This window comes from Danaus plexippus (genome assembly GCF_018135715.1).
Source record: "Danaus plexippus chromosome 13 unlocalized genomic scaffold, MEX_DaPlex mxdp_15, whole genome shotgun sequence".
Lineage (NCBI taxonomy): Eukaryota > Metazoa > Arthropoda > Insecta > Lepidoptera > Nymphalidae > Danaus > Danaus plexippus.
The window spans coordinates 2,039,976-2,055,004 of NW_026869849.1; the positions used below are offsets into that span (position 1 = coordinate 2,039,976).

General features: G+C 32.8%; 2 protein-coding genes across 3 annotated transcripts; one reads left to right on the forward strand and one right to left on the reverse strand.

Moving 5' to 3' along the window:
• Positions 1-2,371: 2,371 nt before the first annotated feature.
• Positions 2,372-10,686, forward strand: LOC116770453 (UNC93-like protein). The gene is made up of 11 exons (XM_032661934.2): positions 2,372-2,513; positions 2,770-2,936; positions 3,013-3,131; positions 3,208-3,370; positions 3,611-3,734; positions 3,845-3,991; positions 7,555-7,621; positions 7,828-7,975; positions 8,182-8,286; positions 8,365-8,527; positions 9,195-10,686. The coding sequence occupies exons 2-11, from the start codon at positions 2,820-2,822 to the stop codon at positions 9,509-9,511; spliced, it is 1,470 nt and encodes a 489-aa protein (XP_032517825.2). The 5' UTR covers positions 2,372-2,513; positions 2,770-2,819; the 3' UTR covers positions 9,512-10,686.
• A 527-nt stretch (positions 10,687-11,213) lies between these two features.
• Positions 11,214-14,515, reverse strand: LOC116770470 (UNC93-like protein). 2 transcript variants are annotated; one of them, XM_061527764.1, is made up of 11 exons: positions 14,222-14,515; positions 13,925-14,050; positions 13,712-13,830; positions 13,478-13,640; positions 13,271-13,394; positions 13,012-13,158; positions 12,504-12,570; positions 12,262-12,415; positions 11,962-12,066; positions 11,723-11,885; positions 11,214-11,651 (listed from the first exon to the last, which is right to left on the reverse strand). In XM_061527764.1, the coding sequence occupies exons 2-11, from the start codon at positions 14,021-14,023 to the stop codon at positions 11,377-11,379; spliced, it is 1,416 nt and encodes a 471-aa protein (XP_061383748.1). In that variant the 5' UTR covers positions 14,024-14,050; positions 14,222-14,515; the 3' UTR covers positions 11,214-11,376. The 2 variants fall into 2 exon arrangements, with proteins under 2 accessions (XP_061383748.1, XP_061383747.1); XM_061527763.1 differs by having other exon boundaries at positions 13,925-14,515.
• Positions 14,516-15,029: the final 514 nt, after the last annotated feature.

The following is a 15,029-nucleotide window of genomic DNA, read 5'->3' on the forward strand; positions in this document are numbered from 1 at the left end:
TTATTATTATGACTTGTTTAAAACTTAAAACATACGTGAGAAAAATCAACGCCTGACGTCTTTTGTACTTTAGCTCTTAACTAACAATTGCTCCATTAAAATCATAATTTCCTCGATAAATTGATACGTTGAAGTCTTAACTTTTTCACAATTTGTTGTACTCAAAGAATACTTAGTTGAGTGTAGGTACGTGCTCTTTGAAAAACTGAAAGGTTACAGCTCATAAAAGTATTTAAAAAGTTATTGAAAGGGTTTGAAATTGTTATTTCATAATCTTTTATTGTAATTTTCAATATATTTCTTCAGTCATATTCTGGCGCCACATAAAAACTTTATTTTATATATCTACCAGTGGAGTATAGATGCAAAAAAGCCCTGCATACCCTAAACCTAATAAAAAGGATAAACCTAAATTGTTATATTCTTACTCACATACTCATACATCTACTGATACGAGTGTTCAAATATTTATGATAATAATTACTTCATTACCGATTTTCTAAAATTAGTTAAAGTGCCATCTGTCGGAAGTAAATAGAAACATTTTTTGACCAGCCGCTTCTAACGCCTAATAATAATTCTTATTTTATGATTACTTATTTTAGTATCAGTTAATAGAAAATATTAGCTGTGAGCTCTGGTGTTATGAGTTTAAATAAATGAAACATTATCATATATCTTTCCTACCTTATCAGATATCTCTATGCACGACCCTCACTATCGTTTCATCATGGACGTTCAGATGACAGAGATAACTTAGTTACCTAATGTGGAATAATTAAGCAAATAAAACCAGGTTTCTTTTATGAACCCAATTAACAAAACTATATTTCAACATATAGACAACAATTAACTAAACATTTTCCGAATGAAACAAGATAATTTTATATAAAGTATTTATTAAAAATAGATATTTCTTGCAAGGGGCTTAAAATATATTATATATTTATATTACGGTAACAATTTCCCACAACTGCTACATATGTGAAGATTATGTGAACCCCTTATTCTATTTCTCCAGTTGATGCACGGCTGCCTTGTATTCCTTCATGTCTTTCATGTATGTAAATAAGAGATTTTACTTGATTTTCTTGCAATAGAAACAGCTGATCCTCGACAAGTAATCACGATAAAAAAATCTCTTAAATGTCTTTAAAGTCATGCCGCAAGGATACAGTCCATGATCACTATCGTAACCAGGGCTCCAGCAGGTTACATCTTCATCGCAAAATCGGGCTGACGGTTTTATCTTATTACTTTCATTATAAGAATTGTATATGGCATAAGCATTAATTGTAGGTTATTATTTAAATTATTATTTCTTACATTAAAAGAAATATTCAAAGGTATTTTTTTTTTTTGTTTTTTCATGTATGATATATTTGGCGACTATCTATTGCAAACTTGGTTCTATTATAAAAAAATATCATATCTGATTTTCCTACAATTACATCAAAGTCCGAGTGATTGCGGTTTGTCGATAAAACAGAGAAATTAATTTGTATTAGCTTTAGAAGACACTTCACACACACTTGTTTACGTCGTCATAACAAAATATTTAACTCAGATCTTCCACACTATGTTTATCACAAAATGTAAAACGATGTTCCAGGAACAGGATCTAAATAAAATATTCAAAGTTAATCAAGATAAAACCACAAGATTCCGTCACACTGAAATATAAAAATGACACAAAAATGGAAAAATACATTTCGTAATAAATAAATGATTTAAAGATAGTCAATTAACTTATATGTAAATGAGGTAAATAATTATAAATTTTATTTGCTAGTCAAAGTCGCTCACGACCCTGCGTTACTTAGTATAATGTGGAATTTATCTATATTTTTTGAAGCGCTATGTAAGTTTTAATGAAAACGTAGATTGTGTAATCAAGAATTTGTAACGAATATGGTAACAACAAATATCATTTACTTTCCTCAATGCTATTATCGATTGAATTTTAACAAACTCAACAACGTAGGGCATTTTTCTGTGTTTATTTTATATAAAAGCGATTTTCTCCTTCATAATTCCACATGGGCTATGAGGACCGTATTCACACTTATGGGTCTCTTCTTGTTATATTGTTACTCCAGGGTGGAGTGGACTTGTTTGATCTCTGTTACAATCTCTCTTTCAGGCCTCGGCGGAACTTGTAGCAATATTTTTGGCAGGACTGTGAATATATATATATATATATATATATATATATATATATATGAACAATACATATTTAATCAAATGAAAACAGGTTCTTTAATTATGACCGAAAAACGATAAGTACATTAAATTATACGTTTAATTTATATGAACGTAATAAAATAGGTGGCTTACTTCTAACTGTCGTCACTATTCGTATCGGTGTTAGCTCACACATAGTTTTTACTATTTACACGGTTGAAAAATTATTTATATTTGGTGAAGTGTATCTGTATGTTCAGGTGTAGGTCTATGGACTATAACATTCCTTATATAAATATTATATCTGTATTTACTACGCACCTATGAAGGTATAGTGTGCTGCTGAAATTTAGTCTTAGATACTTAAAATTAAAATCAATTTTGAAAATAAGATATATGGAGTTAATATTTTAAGTTTATATAAATCTTTCTTGCCTTACTCGCCACTGTACTGCCTTTTTTACTTTTGACCCCAACATAAATCATCTCTGACAATCGTCTGAGAGCACTTTAACTCAGTTTAAGAACATATATATAAATTTACGAATTATATTACAATGTATTGTTTTGTTTTTTTTTTTTCAGATCACCCCAGGATTATAAAATTACTCGCAGTGATTTTTGTTTTCTTGGAAATGAAACTAATTATTAGAAGTTCTCAAGTTGTAGACCGACCAAAGACGACATATGATATTGCGAGAAATGTTGTGGCGATAAGTATAGCTTTTATGATAAGTTCTACAGCCTATAGCGTTAGTTTATATTGAACTCTATTTTGAACTTTATTCTTTTAAAATAATCTTCCATCGGCTTAATATATTTTTGCAGGGTACAATAAACCTTCAGAGTTCGATCAATGCGGATGCTGGGTTAGGTACATTAGCTCTGGGCATTTCCTGTGCAGGATTTGTAGTGTCAAACATGTTTCTACCAGTTCTGCTTATTAAGTAATATAATTATAGTTTATATTCAACTAATTCTTTTAATGTTACTGTTGTAATAGAAATGTTTTAATTACTACAGATGGATCGGCACCAAATGGACGATATGTATATCCTTTCTAGCTTATACGCCATATTACGCTGCACAGCTGTATCCAAATTTTTACACTCTCATACCAACAGCTTGGATAATGGGATTTGGCGGAGCATCGCTATGGTGTGCAAAGAGTGCTTATTTATGTGCAGTGAGTCATGAATAAGACATGAGAATAGTAACGATCTGTATATTCCTAGTCCAAGTTTACATCGTGACAATACATACGAAGCGTTAATAGTTTTTCACTCATAAGTTATCGAACACTCTTGATTAACATAGATGTTTGTTCGGACAAACAGAATCGGGCACCGCTTCGTATATACTATGACTATGTAAACTTAACAAACTTAGAATAGTCATACAGTACATTTCTGTATATACGTTTCAGGCATCCGAGGATCATAAAAATATATCCAACATCTCTTTGGATATTTTATTGTCCCGCTTTTTCGGAATCTTCTTTATGATTTACCAATTAAATCAGGTTTTTGGAAACCTTATTTCATCTCTAGGTCTGTTACTTTTAGTTTTTAATTAAACCGTTTTCATAACAATATTTTTTTTCTCTTCTTTGAAGTTATTTGTAGCTATTTCTTCATGCTCTTCATTGCTTTCTTTATAGTGCTTTCATTAGGAGATAACGAGGCAGCAGTTACAGCAGTTAATGACTCCATCATACCAACATTGTGCGGTGCTAACTATTTTCCAAGCACAGACGCGGACAAAGCATTGCAGGTGCAACCAAAGGAAAGAATACAAATTATAGCAGGTAGTTGTTGATTTGAGGCATAAACACCTAATCAAACATGTATATCTATATTTTTATATCATTCAAGTTTAGCAAATACTTGAGTTCTGCTAATATATTATATATATATATACATATATAGAATATATATATATATATATATAGAAATATATATATAACGAAGGATCAGAAGATAGCTCATTATCAGACATAGTGAACGATGGAACAAGATTTAGTTGGTAACGCAGCGAGTTCATCCACTCCAAAAATGTCGGTGACATTCCCTTTTTTCTCTGTCAGTTGTCCCACGTCAAAACCGACACCGGGGTGACCTCACTCAAGCTAACTGCTTGACGTTGCCAGCTAATTCGTAATAATTTGTAAAATGAAATGGAAATAAAATCATAATTAATTCTGACGCTCCGACACGGCCATCGTGACATCTCACACGTCCTCGTGTGAAAATAGAAAAGGTTCTGCAGTAGATAAAAATTTCCACTCGGCCAACCTGGCACAAATAAAGAACTCGGAATAGTCTTAATTATTTTATGGCAAACAGAAAACAACTAATCCTCTTTTATAAAGCAAAATTATTACAACAACCAAAGTACAACCATAAATTAGCAATCAAATTTAACTTAAGTAAACTATGATTCAGAATACTAATAATCAAATAACGAACATCATTTTCGATTATAATATACGCGGGTACTAAATTCGGCGTCCGAACAAGCCATGGACAACCTCATATAAAGTTATTATACCTGGATAACTGAACGGAGTCCGAACAAGCCATGGACATCCTTACAGCATCCGACAACATCAGGATAATCAGGTCGGCGTCCGAACAAGCCATGGACAACCTCACATAAAGTTATTATACCTGGATAACTGAACGGAGTCCGAACAAGCCATGGACATCCTTACAGCATCCGACAACATCAGGATAATCAGGTCGGCGTCCGAACAAGCCATGGACAACCTCACATAAAGTTATTATACCTGGATAACTGAACGGAGTCCGAACAAGCCATGGACATCCTTACAGCATCCGACAACATCAGGATAATCAGGTCGGCGTCCGAACAAGCCATGGACAACCTCACATAAAGTTATTATACCTGGATAACTGAACGGAGTCCGAACAAGCCATGGACATCCTTACAGCATCCGACAACATCAGGATTATCAGGTCGGCGTCCGAACAAGCCATGGACAACCTCACATAAAGTTATTATACCTGGATAACTGAACGGAGTCCGAACAAGCCATGGACAACCTCCTTTTAGCATCCGACAACACATGGATAACCGTGCTGGTGTCCGAACATGCCCTGGACAACCATCCCAGCATCCGACATTATAACATATCGCTAATTTTATAGTTTTAACAAGAACTAGTAGATAGCACAGCAAAGTCATCGTCAGAGTCATAGTCGTCATAGTCTGCTCCAGGCATCCTACGGAGTCTATCATCAAACCGTATCTTATCATACTGGGCATTTCTAGTTATGTTCTCTATTGTCTGATCTCGTACAACAATCAGGTCGACTTCGGGCTCTACATCACTAGCTAACAAAATGTCTACTGGCCTAACAACCTTGACAATAAGCAATTCCAGAGGACTTAACCCCGTGACTCTGTGTTGTAAACAGTTTAGTGCTAGTTGTACATCTGGCAAAGCTTCCTGCCACGACCGTTTACTAGTCTCGGCGGCAGTAAGTATCCCCTTAAGAGTGCTCATTGTACGTTCGACCTGCCCGTTTGCCCGAGAACTACCAGCGGCAATAAGGTGTAGTTTATTGTTAGCAGAATCGCAGTACTCTTTAAAATCTTTGCTGGCAAAGCATCTGCCCTGGTCTGCAACGATTCGTGTAGGCGCACTAAACAAAGAGATTCTAGCTTTAACTGCTTTTATACTACTAGTCGCATCGATGTGTAAGGTATGGTGGAGCAAAACAAACTTAGTGAAAGCATCGATAACTACAAAAACCTACTCCTTACTATCACTTTTTTCGCTAAGCTTCCCAGTGGCATCTATGTGTAAAGTATGCCAAGGGATCGCTATCTTTGGGATGGAGTGAAGCTTGGCCTGTGTTTTGCCAGATTGCGACTTTGAAATTCTGTATGTGATGCAATTGTCACAGAACTTTCTCACGTACTTGGTCATCTTATAGAACCAGTAAAGTTCGTACACTTTCTCTAAGGTCTTCTCCCATCCCAAATGCACCAATCCCTCATGCACACCATTAATGACGGACCACCTCCTAGGTAAGAAACGGGACTTACCCCGACGCTGTATTTTGCGATACAAGACACCCGATCTGAACTCGTGAGTCTTTGCAATATCGTCAGGCAACTTCTTAGCTTTAAGGTCATTCACCAACTTACTAATTTCTTCGCCACGCTGTTGTTCTGCTAAAAGCCAATTACTAGTGAACTCAGTAATAGTAATTTGTTTTGACTGTACCTGTGAATGGTGCGTGTGAGCTTCTTTGACTGGAAGAGGGTTTCGTGAAAAGAAGTCCGCATGTGCCATAAGCTTACCATCAATATGAATTACATCAAAGTCAAAGTCCTGGAGAAATGTCCACCATCTTTGAACTCGAAGCGTCAAATCCAGCCTTTTGTAAGTTCACTGAAGGGAGTTGTAGTCGGTTAGTACGATAAACTTGCGACCATGTAGATAGTAGCGCAAATGCTTAACCGCGTTTACAACCGGTAGAGTCTCCAACTCGTATGAATGGTATTTCGACTCTGCGGCTGTAGTACGTTTACTAAAATAAGCAACTGCATGCAGCTTACCTGCTTTTTCTGCATAAGCACCGAAACGTATCCAACCGCACTTGCATCAGTATGCAACTCGATCTGTAGATCTGGATCGTAGATCATAAAAACCGGCTCCCGTGGTAGCTTGGAAATAATTTATTGCCTTACCACCTCATACTCAGACTTCCAATCTAGTTTACTATTAGAGCTCGAAGTCAACGCGTATAACGGTGCCATTGTCTGTGAGAATCCCGCAACAAGCTGCCTAAAATAGGAGACCAAGGATACTGGTGAAAGGTGAAAAACTGGGACGAATAATATTTGGTTAACTTTTTTCCTAACAATTAATTAATTAAAACAAATTAATTGGTTAACGTTTTCCCTAACAATTTTTCGCTCCTGAGGACTTAACTCCCACTTCTGATAACGGAGGATCAGAAGATAGCTCATTATCAGACATAGTGAACGATGGAACAAGATTTAGTTGGTAACGCAGCGAGTTCATCCACTCCAAAAATGTCGGTGACATTCCCTTTTTTCTCTGTCAGTTGTCCCACGTCAAAACCGACACCGGGGTGACCTCACTCAAGCTAACTGCTTGACGTTGCCAGCTAATTCGTAATAATTTGTAAAATAAAATGGAAATAAAATCATAATTAATTCTGACGCTCCGACATATATATATATATATATATAGAAAATATAAATATATATAATAAATAAAAATATATATATATATATTTTCTATTCTATATTATCAATTTAAATTCTACTATTAATAATAGTCTTTTATATAAAACTTCTTGTGTTTTGTAGGTATATTTGTCGGTTGTACGATAATTGCAGCCCTCATTGTTGCTATTGTTGTTGATCCTATACAAAGGTAAAAAGCTGTTATTCTCAATTTAAAATATTTTTTATTATAGTGTTGTTTATATTAATTTGGCATATTCTTTCAATTGTTTAATAAACTTTCTATAATCGAGTAAAAATTGTTCAAAAAATTATTTAGTTATTGAGGAAAATTGATCATGAATTGACTTTGGAAAAAAAATATTTATTTGAATATTGTTCTGGCATTAATTTTAGCAACCAAGATAACAAAAATACGTCAATGAATGGTTCTGTAATGACTCGAACGTTAAAGGTCCTTATCGATCCTAAGCAAATCTTGTTGATTTTCTTCAACATCTTCACAGGGATGCAACAAGCTTACTTTGCAGCTGATTTCACAGCGGTGAGATTGTTTATTATAATGACAGTGGTTTTGCTTCATCTAACTTCTTATATCTTTTACATTTTAACCCTTCTAATGAAAGTAATATTTTTAATAGATAGATATTTTAAGCAGTCTTCGATATTGTCATTTCTTGAATTGTAACCATACGGTGTGATCCAATAACTAATGATTATAAAGTCAAATGGAAACAAACTATTTTTCAGTCATTCGTGTCATGCGCAATAGGTGTTGGAATAGTGGGCTTTGTTATGATGACTTATGGATTAGTTGACGCCATAGGAAGTGTTACGGTTGGACAATTGGCGAAGGTGTTTTTTTTAAACAACTCTAAGATTTTCGTCTCAGTATAAATGTATCAAAATTATTAACATAATTTTACGTCCTAGAAAGTCGGACGTTTACCGCTTATGATTGCAGCCTTTGTAACCCATTGCTTTATACTGGTATTTCTTTTGTCTTGGAGCCCACAGTCTAATCAGAAATTTGTTGTGTACATCCTTGCATGTCTGTGGGGCTTATGCGATTCTGTCTGGATGGTTCAGAGCAGTGGTGAGCTAAACATTTATTTTGCTTCTATATTTTACTTCAACCGGTTTTAATATATTTCAATATTTAGTGCTTTTTTAAGTTGGTTAGTTGTATAGTAAACTTTTATGTGTTTCTCATTAATAATTAAGAATCCGTAAGCAAGATTCTTAGGAAGTAAATAGTGACACCATGTTTTTTACATTTTGAGGATTTTGATATAAGTTTACTTCATTTTATTCACTTTTATTAGTCTAGGAAAGCTTTATGTTTCTCAATGACTTGGGTAGTATTCAGTTCTAATGGTGCCACTTGCTAGTAGTATCTTTGGTTTTGCGTGAGCTAGACTACATATTAGCGATTATTTCTAAGTTATTTAATATACTGTAACAAGAAATTAGTTTTTCCCAGGAGCACCCTTCCTTTACATTTTCTGTTACAATTGACATACCCTCAAAAATAAACGCATATAATATATTGAAACACGAGTTTTCTGAAACAATTATTATTAATTAAAACTATTAAAACATCGTGCAATAATTTTAAATCCTATTCACAAATCCAAGATTATCTTGTAATAGTGTGCATAGGTAGTGTACAGGAAGTTTTGTTGTATGTAAGAAGATAAAAGAAAGCGAGATTTGATAATGTTTTCTCTTTCTATTTTAATGTTTTATTTTTATGTTTTCAGTTTTCTACGGAATTATCTTCGCAGATAGAAAAGAGGCAGCATTTTCAAGTATTCGGTTCTATGAATCAATTGGATTTGTCATAGCATATTTTATATCACCTTATCTACGAACTAATGTGAAGACTTTCATTCTATTGTTGACAATGGTTATAGGAGTGCTGCTCTATTTTGTACTGGAATATAAGGAAAAAAAATCCATTACATTAAATCCTACTCCACAGTTGAACAGCCCGAATATGGAATTAGATTTCTGTGATCAGAGTTCACAAAATAAAAAGTCGAAAAGAAGTATGTCTGACGGAGATACGGTGTTGTGAGACCTTGAAATAAAAATATACACATTAGTAATATTGCCACATTAAATTTCAGATAAACACCATCCATATTTTTTTCGATTTTTTTATTTCCGATGACCGTCTATAAAGCAATAAAAAAATCATAATAATTAATAAAGTTTGACGTCGTGGTGGCTTAGAGGTTAAAAGTCCGCCTCAGTACCCTCATGCACGCCTCTCGTGCATGAGGGTACGGGTTCGAAACCTGGCAAGTACCAAAGTGATTTTTCCGAGACATACATACTTTCTATTTAGACACCACTGACAGTCGGTGACGGAAAACATCTTGAAAAAACCTAGACTTATACTTTTAAAATTACAAGTTTGAAATCGAGCAAGCGTGGTGATTAATTCTCAAACCTTCTCCGTGTGAGCTCCCATATGCTGATGATAATGATGATGGTGAAAGTTTGAGGATTTAATTCTTTTGAATTATTTCCCCTTATGCCAATAAGTAGTAAGAAGTAAACGTGATTCATATTTATATTAGACCGTTATGAAAAAGTTCTCAAGCTAACAAAGTTTAGACCTATCTATGGTGAACACCAGAACCATGCGTGTCATAAACAAACACAATCGCCATTCTCGTAATAAACGAATTAGTTTTTACACCTGGTGTGTATTGTATTTATTCCTAGCAAAAGTATTTTTGTTGTATTTTAGTTAAACAAATAAACTTTAAACATATTTTAAAATGAACAAGCTATTGAACCACGTGCTATGAAATATAATTTATTGTTGGAATGTTAATAAAAATAGAGACGATGTTTTAACTATAGATATTTTTATATATTATTTATATAACAGATTATTTAACAGGATAAAACATACATATATTAAGGTGTGCATCTTGTGTATACTTTATTTATACAGGAGCAAAAAAAAACATTGATTAGAAGACGAAGATGAACCTCATCGCATTTTGTTTATTATAAATAGATTTTAATTTCTGCTGGCTTTGTCTAAAAACTAAGTAACTAAAATGAATTAAACATAATTGTTTTTATTCTAATTTTAACAAAATCCTTTATTGTTGGTCTCAAAACCCTCAATTTAGTTTTCACAACATAAAACTAATAATAATACAAATTGTTTTCAATAATTTAAAAAAGATACCATTAACAACAATGATTGGCATACAACGTGGTTTTCGTGAAGGTGAGACGTGGGATATTGTTAAATTATAAATAGACAAAAAACGCGTATATTAAAATCATCAATAAGAAAATATATTACTCTTGATATTGTCTTATCTAAAGGAGTACATTTTATTTTTCGTTTGGGCGCATGTCACTACCATTTCGTGATGGTCTTTCTTAACTTTTATCTTTAACACCCAATGTGAAAATAGGTACGTGATTTTGAGGTCAATATATGCGTGTGCGTGTGCGTGTTATGTATGTGTGTGTATTGCTAAATTAAAACTCTATAGCCGTTTTCCACTTTCTTTTAGATATCTTATGATTTATTTAAGTTGTTATATATTAAACTGAAATAATTGCTTACATAATATTAGATTTTTTATATATTTTTATGCACACTATGCGGTTTATCTTTTCTGTGTTAAATTTTATACGAATTTATAGTTCTATGGGATTAGTGATCATGTCAAAATTATGAGCAAAACCAAAAAAATATTCTTATTCTTCTATCATTATTTAATATGTCATCAAATGTATTGCATTAGCGTTAGCACAGTTTCTTAAATGTCTTAAATTTATTTTCTTTAACAAATTATAAATACCTAAAATAAAAGGTGGTTTTAACAACACTTACTTCTAATTGATAAAAGTATTTTTTTCCTAATAACAATTTCATACATTACACCTCCTATAGATAAGTGTTATTTACTTAGAATATTCGAAAGCTTTGTTATCAAAATCAATATATTTCTCTTGTGGTTCTGATGTTTCGGTCGATGTATTGGCTTTCCTTTCCCTAAATTCCACTATGATGTATAGCACCACTCCAACCAACATAGTCACCATTAGGATATAAGTCTTTACACCAGTTTTCAGGTGTGGAGAAATTATGTAAGCAATAATATAGCCAAATGACTCACAGAGTCTTACGTTGGAAAACGCCGCTTCCTCTCTGCCTTTAAAAACTATTCCATAGAACGCTAAAAAAACAAAAAATATATTAAAGAACAAATATTTTTTTCATAATGTTAAAACTTTGTATGTGTCTTACCGCTAATTTGCACCGCCCAAATAGAATCGCAGAATCCCCACAGACATGCAATGACATACATGACTACAGGCTGATTTGGTTGGAGGTTAAATGTGAGGAGTGTCACCATTAGTGAACCATGAATAATAAAAGCCGCTATAATAAGTGGTAGACGTCCTACTGTCTGAAAAGGGATAACATAATATATTTAGTTGTATTGAATTTTAAAATTATGCTTTCTAAAAGAGTCATAGTAATACCTTAGCCATTTGCTCCATAACAACACACCCTGAGGCGTTGGCGAAGCCGAAAGTCATCATAACAAACCCGACAGTTCCAACGCCAACAGAACAAGAGACAAACGCCTTTAAAAGAAATCTCATTGCTATTGAATTTGATTACAGTGACTTTGTAGAAAATAAAGGTTTTTTATTCAAAATTATTAACGGAACGTCATGGAAAACTAAAACATGTGCAGAGGTAATTTTCTTTTTGTTCGAATGATACTGAATAAAAAACTTATTTACCAAATAAATAATATATATCCAAAACACACTTACGGCAGTGAAATCAGCCCCAAAGAAAGCTTGTTGCATGCCAACAAAAACGTTAATACTGGCTAACATGAGGTGCTTAGGCTCTACGAGTAGTTTAAGTGTGGTAGCCAGCAGATGTATTCCAGACTTACTGGCATTATTCTGATCAATTTTATTACTGCATCATAACAAAGTATAAATTTAAATATTTTAACTGTTTTTTTTTTAATAACGGTTATTCTTAGACGATTTTCAAGAGTACAAACCTCTTAATGGAGTCCACACCAACAGCAACTAAAAGGGATGCAGCAACTGTACACCCCAAATATATACCTATATTTGGGTAAATATATAATTAAATATTATGTACCTATACATAATTTATAATTGTATTTTTATTTATATTTTTTTCCAACAGTTAAGTGAAAGTTGTAAAATGTAAACTATGTGAGATTTTATTTAAACACATTAATCGCAAAAAATCACTCAAAGGGCATAACATTTCTTGAAATGAAATTAAAGAACGGGAAAAATTCTTAATAAAATTAAAAAAAAAAAAAATCAAATGTTTAAAAAATTCTCAAAGAATATGAGCAGCATGTTTTTAAACAATCGTTAAAGCTGACTTTCAGCTCTTTCTCAATCTCCTGAAAATTATTACCAACACCACCAGGTATGTTGTCTGTCCCGTTAACTTTTAAACGTTTTAGGTATTTACCGGTAGCAGTTCTTGAAATTTGCTTTGTAACTTTATAAATAAATTTACAACTTAACCTGAAATCATCTGAATCTTTTCTGGAGGTTGTCGCTGTAATGCTTCATCTGCATGTGCACTTGGCATAAAATTAGCACCGCAAAGCTCAGCTATCATGGTGTCATTTATAGCCGTAACAGCTGCTGAATTATCACCCGACGATAAAACTGCAATCAAGCAAAATTAATTCAACAGTTTTTTTTGTTAAGTTACAAAAAAATACATAAATAATTCGTAAATTTCAATATTTTACACTGTCCTCAGTAAAAAAAAACAAACCTAACGATGAAATAAGATTTCCCCAAACTTGATTCAGTTGATAGATCATAAAAAATATTCCAAAGAAACGCACCAATAAAACCTCTAAACACAGATTAGAAGTCTTTGTATTAGCCTCGGCTGCCTGAAAGGTATTTAAAATCTTACATAGCTGAAGTTCAAGTTAAGGTTACAAATTTGTCTGCAAAGATTGCGAACTTTACTTACGGCAGACAAATAAGTGCTTTTTGCACACCAAAGAGGTCCTCCACCTATTCCCATAATGAAAGCCGCTGGAATTAAAGTATAAAAACTAGGGTACATCTGTGCGGCAAAGTAAGGTAGGTAAGCTAGGAATGACAAGGATATTGTCCATTTGGTTCCGAGCCATCTGTAAGGAAACGACATCTTTAATTCCTTAATCACGAAAGAAGCACTAAAACTATTGATATTTCAAATTACTTGATGACTATAAGAGGTAGGAACATATTAGAAATAATGAATCCTGCACAAACAACTGCTAGCGACGTTGTACCCAAACCGGCTTCCGCATTAATGGAACTTTGAAGATTGGCTGTACCCTACAATTTATACCATTATATGCATTAGAAAAAAAATAAGCAATTCTTCTCATTAGGTACATATGATTTGAATAAAAATATACATAATACCAACATTATATGCCGTGAAATGGATCATGAACGCTAAGCTCATCACCACAGCATTCTTCAAAATTTTCCATGATTTCTTCGGACTTACAACAGGGTCTTCCATTCTTGATCAGCAGGATAACCCCAAAAACTGGGGAAAAAAACTCGTCTTATTTTATTTTTTTAATACATAATACATTCAGTTTCTCATATAAAACTGTGACACAACAGATATGTTCGCTCGGAGATTTATCAAATAAGTGTCATAAATTTAACAATATTGATATAAATATTTATTATCTGATAATATTTTTATATGTACGTAAGACATAAGACTCCCTTTCATACGGCTTTTCATCGCTGTAAGCTGACAAGCGGGTTGGCCACGAACAAATAATATGGTAATCAATATCAAGGTAAACAATTATTATGCATCTTATTTCTTATAATTTAAGACGATCATTTACAACACATATCTTCATCAGACCCAATATTTGTGATTTTATGACCATATTAAAACCAAAGCTTTAAAGTAATTGTATTTCCCTCAGTTTATAAAAAATAAACAAAAATACATATTAATCATATTTTAGTATTATTAAAATTGAAAAATAAATTTCGTAACTGGAAGGTTTATGATATGCAGCCATCTAGATGCTTTCATATATCCTGTCAATTAATCTATTGACCTTTTTAGTGATATTCTTAATAAAGGCTTTATTGAATTTTGTAAATAAAAAGTTGAAATGACGCTAGAGGCAAAGGATCATGTCTCTCCCTTTCTTTGAATACATTCAGTGTTATAATAATAAGGTTATGCTAACGAATTACAGAAAGATCAACGAATATAATATTGAACAATTCTTCCAAAAGACAAGTCTCTACTGGCTGAGTTAACAAGGTTTTAATAGTATGTGTAATAAATTTTAATTTAATTACATTAAAATACTGTTGTTATACTTTTTAATAAAGAAATAACATTAATTTTGTAGCTCGATCGTCAAGGTTTAATAAGTAAAATCATAGAGGTTAATAACCTCTGAAAATTTTTCTTTGTTTTATTAATCAAATTTATCTTTTTAATACTTGAAATATTAAATTAAATATTTCCAAATTTTCACTTATAATAA